We start from the raw sequence: 10327 nt of genomic DNA, 5'->3' as shown, positions 1-10327 counted from the left end.
ATTATAATTTGATAAATATACTTTTTCAAATTAGGAAAAAATTATTCATATATTTTATTCCAGGTTGTTCTGTTTATAGATAAAACTCATATGTATATGTATAAAAATAAAACAAAAATCTATTCATATAAAAAAAATTTGTAAATGATTGCGCCTCATAAGTGGCTGTTCTGATGTCATGATTACAAAATGTACAAGGCTTATAAAACTGACTAACTCGTTAACTGCCACGCTTGTGTATGTATAAAGCTTAAGATATGTATTATAAGTTAAATGAACATAAAGTACATACAACAATCAGTGATAATAATTTTGTTAATAATTCACTACAAAACTGTTCAACAACAATAAAGTTAAATGTACATTGCACAGAATGGCAGTGAACGCGTCACTATACTGTAAAACTTTCAGAGAGATTTTTGGTTCTGTAGCTACGCGCTACGTCCATTTTTAGCACAAGCATTCCATCCAGTTACAAGATGGAAACAACAAAAATACAGATAAGATAAAAGTTTTACAATGTGACCAATATTCAAAAACTCCCACTTAAATGACCAATAACATCAGCTTTCATGCACAATATACGATACATATATTTCTAAACGTGAGTTCTGAATATGGCCTATGTATTTGAAAATAGGATCGACTTGTGAGATGCAAAAATTGAAAAAATTTCGACCCATAGTTATACCATACTCTAAGCAATTCCAAAAAGAGTGTATATGTTTTTCATTATCAATGGCTGTTACTTATTTCACTTTATATATTATTACTGTATAATCTTTACGCTTTGTTACTTTTTATGGTGCTTATATGTTACGTTGAGAAAATAATTTTTTTTTATATAACAAGCAATGTGTTTAATTTGTTCTTCCATAAATATTTAATTTCCCTTAAGTCTTCTTTATAGATCAATGGTTCCCGTAGAAATGCTTAATTTGCACGCAAGTTTAAAGTATTTCATTTTCATTGATACAACGGATGATTTCTACCTAATTAAAAAAAAATATTTCTAACCACTGATCTCAGAATCATTGTATATTAATTAATTATTGTATTATATCCAATAGTGAGCTTGTCGTAATGCTAAAAATTTTCGTACAACACGAATAGCTAGAAAGCACAAAATATGTTATGGTTTCAGTACTATTTCTTCTTCTGTACCAAAATCTTTCTAGCTTGCTTTGGTAAATTTTTGGATATCACGAGTATATAATAAATCTCTTACTTGACAAACGAGATACATTTAAACATTGTCCTATTTATTATTAATCACTCATTTGTTCACGTAATTAAACGAGGACTATGTAAACCTTCGACTTGAGTATCAATTTGAGGACAATGTTGAGTATCTGGCGGACCCCAATCATGCAAGTTTCCACTGTTAGCTAGTCTGTGCGTAAGTCGATGTGCTATCGAAAAACCTCCACTACCTTCCAATTGTGTTAAAACTATGATGACTTGTCTACAATAAGAAAATTTGTTAAACTTGTTATCATAATATTGATTTCGAAAAGATATATATAAAAAATTTGTATTACCTGTGAAGCGGGGGAACACTATCGGCAGTTCTGAGTTGTCCTCTTGTGGATACAACGTTATAGCTTTCATGGCAGTCACATTTTACATGAATCCACTTATTTACATGACGATTCTCTACCATTACTACAAGACCAGCCCAACCTTTAGTTAAGTAATAAGCAGTCATTCCCTCTCTTCCCTGCATATAAATATTTTACAAGATACTTTATAGTTTATATAAATAATTATCAAATTAAAGTTGCAAGTTACAGAAATATTCTTACTTCATGTCGCTGTCCTTTTGCTAGAGTTAAACTTATTATAGCATCAGCTAAAACAAATGCTGGTGGGGAAATTTGTTCAACTAATAGTCTCTTAGAACTATGAATGGCAAGAACGTATTCAGGATAACTGGAAGTATCTTCCATTCCTGTGTGCCAATGATTAAAGGCCAAACATACAACAATATACAAATCCCTTTCTAACATTTTATGACATCCAACGAATCCACGTACTTGTCGTTTACTATGTTCTACTAATCTTCCCACTTCAGGCGCTGCTGGTGAACGTGTACGAAAAACAACTACACACAAGTCCAACTGAGAACGTTGTGATTTTTCAGAATTCCTAAATACATATATAAATATTATATATCATATCCTTATATCTGACACAATTACACGAATATATTAAATTATAAAATGAGACAATAAAATTTACCTCTGCCCTTCTTGAAATAAAGTAAATTCTGTTTCAGTAGGTTCTAGTACCGTTAAAAGTACGCATGATAAATGTCTAAGAGATGATAAGGGTGGAAGTGTCCCACGCAATCTAACTTCACTCCACCCAACTCTAGTTTTACAAATATCGATACAATCAAAATATTTTAGTACATCATCAAAAGAAATCCAGAAAACACCATCAGAAGCACCATGTGGCATAAGCATTTCTCGCAATTGCGGTGTCCAAATAGGACTATCATCAGACCAATCACCTTTCCAACTATAGTGACCCCATGGATTACGTAATCTCAATAATCGTATTCCCTATCAAGTATATTATTCAAAATACTTGTAAGTTTTTAATTGCGTATGTATAAATATATATGTCTTTTTACCTGTACATCCCGTACATCAAGAACAGAATAAGCATGCCTAAAAAAATACATTAAATTTTTTTATACAAAACTAAATAAATGTATTTTAAATCCTTAATATTTATTGAATATTTTCTACCTTGGCCTTAAACCTTTACGTTGATATTCTTCCTCATCAACTTTCATATTACCACCTCCACAACTAGCACCCATTAAAAACATAGCTTGCCTTGAAGATAAAAGTTGTGCCCATATTAAATCCTTATCAAGTTCATCTTCACTTGGCAAAGCAGATGGTTGTAAAGGCACACTCTCACAAGGGGCACCTGTAAGTGTTGCTAGACCTTCTATTGCACGTCCAGATACTAAAGCTTCGTAGCAACCATGAATTTTAGCCACTGCTTTTTCAATTAATGGCACCCAAAGTTGTTTTCGTTTTGCCTACAATATATTTCATCAAAATTACTAACAAAAAAAAGGTGAAAGTTTTTCTTTTATATTTAATAAATATTGATTTTTTACTTATAAGTTAACATATATAAGTTAAGATATAAACCTGAGAATATACAAGATGGCCTCTTTTATCACAGGGTAACAAGTCATCAACAAGTACAGTGGTCCATTTTCCATCTTTACATAATCTTACTTGATAAGCTCCTTCTGGGCAGGTTTCTCTCATTACTAAGACTCTCTTTACAAGCTCATCACTTTCGGCTAAAACAGCTAAAGCTGAAAGTAACCAACAGTTTCCTAATACACCTTGCGAGATATCAGAAGGTAAGGGTTTTCTAAAAACAGCCCAAGGCAGTTTGGAATCAACTGTAGAATCAACATTAATTTGATGAGGCCTTCTCCACTGAACAACATGATTATCTTTTGTTTCAGCTGGATTATAATATAGAGATTTTGGAGCTGGTGGAAATGAGTCATCGACAAAAGGTTCATTTGTCTATAAAATAAGTAAATTAGTTACTACTAGAAATATTCTACCCTTTAAGAAGTTTTGTTTTTTTAAATTCAGATTAATGTGTTAGTAAAACACAAAGATTTTTTTAATTATAACAAAAGCTATAACACTATATTTTAAATATAATTTACATATATAAAAACAAATCAATGTATTGTATTTCTTTTTGATTGAAAAAAATTGTTCTCGTTTATAGTGCATAATTATTAATTAATCGATATACCTCTTTACAATAGCGAACAATTCGCTCCCACTTCTCCAAAGCTTCTCTTTCCTCAATTTGTCTTAAATTCTCCATAACTACACTTTCTTGCCGTTGTATAGTAAGTGTATTTATGCCAGATTCAATAATTCTAGGCCTTTCACCTGGTAGTTGAGATAAATTTTTTGAGATTTGGCACATTTCACAAATTCCATTTGTACTCTTATTTTCATACGTGCACAGTTTACACTGCCACTGGAAACATTGTAATGTTTCATGTATAATAAATTTATAAAAGATAAAAACCAGAGAGGAAAATATATCAATAACATATGTTTGAACAGTTTATTGACCTTTGCTCAAGGAATGCTGAGTTGTTTTGATCATCTAACAGTAACACGTACTCCGTATTTCATTATTTACCAAATATTGTATATAAATAAAGTTATATAAAAAGTTATTGTATATTATATAACGTAAAAATATAATAAAAATAATAATAACAAATTTCATTCTTAAAGTTTGGAAATATGCGAATAAGAAACATTTATGATGGATCAAAATGGCCCGGCATTCGTATGTCGCGTCGCTACACAAGCATCTATAGTTCGAGTGTTCATAAAGATATACAAAACAATTGTAAAAAAAATCGTACTTGACCATGAGTAGAATCTCTAATTCTTGAATGTCTTTTGTCTCCAATTGAAGAACCGTTCCTTCTCACAGAATTCCTATGTCTTGGGGTAACAACTTTTGAATTTATAGGGGTCGAACAGAGTCTTGGACTCGGACTTCTTGATCCAAAAAATCTGCTATCTTTTGGTACATCTAGAAAATCTGCTAATGTCTTACAAGCGTTACAAGTTTGTGCTGATAGCGGATTCCTTAATGTACACGATGGGCACACCCAACTTTCTCCTTTTCGTAGCGTAGCATCTTCTAAATGCATGATACTTTTAAGCTTTGAACCACCGCACGCTTCGCACGTTGTTCTTGAAGCAGCATTTAATAATGTACATTTTTTACAAGTCCACACTGGAGAAGGTGGATCGACTTGATCATCTAAATCAGATTCTGCTGTAGCCAATGTAGCAGTTTTTTGCGGAATGTATCTCACACTATCCCTGGATACTACAATCGGAGATTGTGTATGCATTGAACAACTTGTTTCATCTTTCGTGACAGTTATTAGACTAGGTTGCATTAATGAAGGCGGTGATCGAGAAGATCCACATATATCGCAACCAGTTGACCACAAAGGATTATACGCGTAAGAACATTTTCGACAAGTCCACATACGTTTCAACGAACTTACATTTGGTATATCCCCGACAGGACTAGTTGCTTCACTATGTGCTTTCGTGGGTACAAGGCCCAATTTATTATTTTGTTTTTTTGGCAATGGCGGTGGTATATCAGGGTCAGTAATTCCAATGTAAGAATATTTTGGTCTTGTACTAAAACCAACAGAATGCGGTGGTACTGCAGGTGGTTCATCTTCATTGAGACTCCTACGATTGACGATCTTTTTCTGAGATACATTTGTAACAGATTCAACGTCAGAAAAAGATCGTCTATAGGACAGTGGACCTGCAGAAGACAGAGCACGTGGTTCCCAGGCAGGTACACTGATAACTACACCACTGCAAGGAGCAGGACTTCTAGGAGCTTCACATGCCTCACACTGTTCTAGGCCAGGAGCATTATCAAGAGTACAATTATCACAACTCCAGAGAGCATCATCTTGCTGAGATTCTGAGACTACTAAACTTGTTGGTCTTTGAATTGCATGTTCAGATAATTTATGTACAACAGATCCATTAGATAAAGAGCGACTAACTTTAGATTTGACTCGTTCATAAATTGAAGGACTATGTCTTTTTGGTGAACGTTGAGAGGTATCAGTGGTATTTGTGTAAGAAAGTGTAGTAGACTCCATAGTTTCTATCGGTGGCAAGGTCCAGTCTTCTCTATCTTGTCTCCTTTCACTACGACTTATACTTGTTAGTTGTGCCATGTCTGTAAAATAGAAACAAAGTAATCTATAATACTTATAATATATTAATTTCTTTAAAAATACTTTTGATTAGATAATACATACCTTTATTAATAATTTTTATATCACTTGTAGAAGAACTTGTTGCATTGACACCATCCAAAATATTGGCCAGAAGTTCAGATGCAGCTTTGAGGCGATTTGTTTTGCGTAGATTTAATTTTTTGCTTTTACGTGCTCCAATTTGCCGTTTGTCAGTTTCAGCAATAGAAGAATTTGCATCGCAAGCTACGCAAATTATGCCAGAACTGCAACTGTTGTCTAACAAACAACGAACGCAAGTCCATTGTGTTATTAAAGAAGGTAGAGAAGAAGATCTTTTAACTGGCTCTTTTTTACAAGACTTTCCATTCCATGAATCATGATGAGATTTCTTTATATGATTATTGGGTAGAATTAAATTTCCATCTGAGCTAAAAATTAATATAAGAAATAATATAACAATTATTAAACAAACAACAACCAATGTGTATATGAAAACATAATAAAATTAAGGAAGAGGAAAGAATTAAAAAATATATAAATTTTTCTTTTTTCCTTTTTATAACGAAACTATGTATTCAATCATTTCCCAAGTACGGAAAAAATCTATCTAAATATAAAGAAAAGATTAACGACTATAAAAAAAATATATATATGTATATATTCTAACTTTGATATGCTATCTAAGTATATATCATATCAATAATAAATGAAAGCCTATATTCGTAGATGCAATAGTAACTTGTCATATCTACGTTTATGTGAACATGCAACAAATAAATTTGTATTATATTCCCCTTACAAACCATTGTTTTGCGCATTGTGTGAAATCCTTGGCACAAAATTAAACTTGTTCAGTGAGAGGTAGAAGGAATGCTCATACTATGAGAATATCTTTGTTCGAAAAACGACATATTGCACCAAAATGATTGACACTGATGCAAACATAAGGTATTAGATTCGGAGAAGAAGTCGACAAAATTTGCGAAGGGTTCGGTAGACTGTATACAAACACGCGAGAAATCGAAGAACGAGGGAGGGAAGGGAAGGGAGGGTAAGAGAGGGGAGAGGAGGGGGATTGGGTAGGGGTTGCGGACAGAGAGAGAGAGAGAGAGAGAGAGAGAGAGAGAGAGAGAGAGAGAGGAGAGAGAGAAAGATATATGAGTTAACAATTTTCTCACCGATGTATGAGATCGGTTTTGACGTATTGATAAGTAGTCGGACGCGTATCGCCCGTCGCTGGCCTCTCCAAACGAAGTTTCAGCGGAGGTGTCGGCGGAACCGAGACCGAGGAAGAGCCACCTTCCTCGCCGTCTCTTTGCTTCTCCTCCTGCTGTTTTTCTTCTGGAAGTTCGCGCTCCAAGCTCAGGCTGAGCCTGAGGTTCGCTTTCTCATCACTCCTAAGCCGTGTAAGGCCGCACCTGGCGCATCGCGTGCTCTCCGTTGGATTTATCAGAGCGCACTCCGAGCAATGCCACTGCAACACCGATGCGATCGAGCCCATTCTTTACACGTAGTCATGGCTCCTTTGCTAACAGGATCACTGACTTTTGTAGCCACGATCCCTTTTGCTCGAAATTACACCGCACCTCTACGCGAGGACGAAGATCAACGATACCGTGGAACACATTCCGAGACGATTCTTTTCGGCAGCGGCGGTTGCCCGCCGTTCTTTGTCATATGTTTCGGGACGGCCATCTTTTTATGCCCCTTCCACCCTTGCTCGCTCGACGTTCTGCTCTATCTCTTTCCTCCTTTTTTCTCTCTTTCTTTCCGCCGTCGCATCACACAGTGAAAATCCAAATGCACACACGGGACATCGGGTGCACGGACTGACGCTCTGGCTGTTTCTCTCTTTTCTCTCACCTTTTAGGCATCTTGTTTATCTCATTTTCTCGGTATTTCTCACAGTTTATTCATACACGCGCAAACATAGTCTGGCATCGGACGACACACAAACCAATCCACTGATCAATCCATATTCGTTTGCTCGTAATGCCAAAGAACCAGACAAAACGCGTCAATCGCAAACAGGGTAGACATCGTCCATGTACATGACTGTAGAGCGTGGCCTGAGCTGGTGTGTTGACTACATTGGTTGCAACACAGGGCTGTACGATTATTATTATTACATACGTATACATGCAATGAGAATTTCTAAATTTTTAAATTACGTTTTTATTCTTGCACGTTATTTATTTGTTACGCGTGCGGACCATCGATTTGTATTTGTTATTTTTTTGAAGTAATTCGATTTAAAAGTACCAATATTGGTTCACTTTGATTGCGATATTTTAAATAAGGACTTGTTATTTAATACACTGTTTAATTTTTGTGAGTTCAATTAATTATCCAGTAATTTCATACAATGTGAAAGAGATGTTATATTAAATTATAAATTTTTAACCGAGATTAAAAAAGCACAATCGCACCTTGTCAGACGATCGATAATTTATAAAATTTGTTCGTTGCATCGATCGATTCGTTGCGTTCCAAACTTTTGCGCTCGAAATTATAATCGTTTCGGTTCTTTTTTTATACGTCACTGGTCAACATAAACTATTGCATACATCAGCGACATCTACTTATTATATTTCAGAGTAGTATGAAGTTATAAGAAAAGTTACACCACGAAGTCCCTGTGGCGCAGAGGATAGCGCGTTGGACTTCTAATCCAAAGGTCGTGGGTTCGATCCCCACCAGGGATGATAAAGAAACAACTACGGTTGTTGTTTCAATTTTTTATCATTCTTACACACATTATACTTTAATTATTACCATTGATTTTTTTTACGTATCTTTTATGTGTGTTACGATAATTTTTGTTTTGTAAAGTTTGTAGAATTAATCAAAAGTATATTAAAAATATTGCTTGCGTATATATTATTTTGATTTATACGTTTGAATATAATTTAAGATCCTAAAAATCTTAAATCGTCTTCAATTTTATAAATTAAAAAAACAAATGATATAGATGTTCGATTAACGAATGAAATTGTTTATCAGTGTGATAAAATAGAAATCCTCAATGCTAAGAAGTGTGTGAATAATTGTTGTGTGCACTATGTTAAGATAATGATACAAGTTTCACGAAGAAGGGATACTCTAGAAAGTTTAAGAACAATAAAAATTATTATTTCCATAGTGTTCCATTTCTCGGCGAATGTTCATGATAGAAATTTAATTGCTTGACTCCTTAATACATTTGTTAATGAAATTCTATTATTGTTTCTATAGATCAAGTGTTATCACTAATTACAATTTATGATATATATCTTTGGCATTACACTATATATAATTTGATAGGGACTCTTGAGTAATATATGTAATACAGTATAAAATTTATTAGAAATTAATATTAGTGAATGTCTGATTGAAATAATTTTTGCTGATAATAGGTAATGTGGAAAATTGGAAAACGTCAATCATATAAACTATTTGCCTTCTAACTGGTACTCAGAGAAATCAAGCTCTATTATAATAAATATCTGGAAATCCCAAGTTTTTTAAACATCGTGAACATTTATGCTCTATTTTACGTTATCCAAGAGTGACTCACAATCAAATCAATTAAGAGATCGATTACAAACGATATACGTACATGATTGACTAATTAACATCATATTTGTTATTACGTAAGTACGATTTAGAGTCATGTTTCTTTTTTCATTAACAAAATTATATTATTATATATCCATTTTTTCTTTCTTTTTATATTAAAATTTTACTTCGGCCAATGCAGCTGGCCATGCAATTGGAAAGAATTGTTTTATATTTTGCGGCGATTATCTAATTAAAATTTTGTAACCATTACAGAGAGGAAGATCCTAGTTTTAAAACAGTATAAAAATTAATTAATTTTCCCACTGGGTGGGTAAGAAAGTTTAAAAAATTTCTCCCGATCACATAGCTTCCAAGCATTTCGCTCTATATGAAACATATTCCATAAATATTTACAATTAATTTTTATATCGTTTTGAAGCTGAAATCTCCCTTTGTTTACTCGATTATAAAATTTTAATTGGAAATCCTCGGAAAGTATAAAAATCCTTTTCATTTGCAAACAGCTCACCGTGCGTCGGAGAATACATATAAATCTGTCTATTTCGAACATTGATCAATATTCATTCATTATTAATGAGCGTCTTCTCTCTTACACTTTCGATGGTACCAGCACACTGTTGGAGACATAGTTTCCTTTTGATCAATAATTTATGCTTGACTACTTAATTAAGTACTGATTTTGGACGAACGGCTACGTGCATGTTTTATATTAATTATAAATCATTACGATGCATAGTGTATTAATATCGTCAAGCAGACACTTTTGACCAACTCAATGATACTGATACAGTGAAGAGCATGACTGAATCGGTAACGATGAAAAATGTATTAGAGATGCCTGAATTTTCAAAGATTTGCAATGATTTCAATTTCCCACGAAAGAACATAATGGGATAAAAATATGAAGGAGATAAAATCGGAAATGGAACGCCTGCTTTG

General features: G+C 33.7%; 1 protein-coding gene and 1 non-coding gene across 2 annotated transcripts; one reads left to right on the top strand and one right to left on the bottom strand.

The window, feature by feature from the left end:
* Positions 1 to 797: 797 nt before the first annotated feature.
* On the bottom strand, positions 798 to 7924 carry LOC122527819 (calpain-D-like). The gene is made up of 11 exons (XM_043652346.1): positions 7006 to 7924; positions 5888 to 6255; positions 4442 to 5805; positions 3808 to 4041; positions 3174 to 3566; positions 2757 to 3058; positions 2639 to 2675; positions 2242 to 2567; positions 1806 to 2148; positions 1542 to 1720; positions 798 to 1465 (listed from the first exon to the last, which is right to left on the bottom strand). Exons 1-11 carry the CDS (start codon positions 7326 to 7328, stop codon positions 1285 to 1287), a joined length of 4050 nt encoding a protein of 1349 aa, XP_043508281.1. The 5' UTR covers positions 7329 to 7924; the 3' UTR covers positions 798 to 1284.
* A 535-nt stretch (positions 7925 to 8459) lies between these two features.
* Positions 8460 to 8532, top strand: Trnar-ucu. The gene has a single exon. It is a non-coding gene; the product is annotated as a tRNA-Arg (tRNA).
* The last annotated feature ends 1795 nt before the right edge of the window (positions 8533 to 10327 follow it).

This window comes from Frieseomelitta varia, unplaced genomic scaffold, assembly GCF_011392965.1.
Source record: "Frieseomelitta varia isolate USP_RPSP 00005682 unplaced genomic scaffold, Fvar_1.2 scaffold_232, whole genome shotgun sequence".
NCBI classification, from domain to species: domain Eukaryota; kingdom Metazoa; phylum Arthropoda; class Insecta; order Hymenoptera; family Apidae; genus Frieseomelitta; species Frieseomelitta varia.
Note: the sequence above shows the minus strand (reverse complement) of the source record. Positions and strands in the feature narration are given on the sequence as shown.

Bases quoted from the DNA above. Each gene is read 5' to 3' on its own strand.
- LOC122527819 (XM_043652346.1), bottom strand. From the start codon at position 7,328: ATGGGCTCGATCGCATCGGTGTTGCAGTGGCATTGCTCGGAGTGCGCT. The intron at 4,042-4,441 runs GTACGATTTTTT...CAATGTTTCCAG, and splicing joins GAGATTCTACTCATGGTCAA to TGGCAGTGTAAACTGTGCAC. The intron at 1,721-1,805 runs GTAAGAATATTT...ATTTATATGCAG, and splicing joins CAAAAGGACAGCGACATGAA to GGAAGAGAGGGAATGACTGC.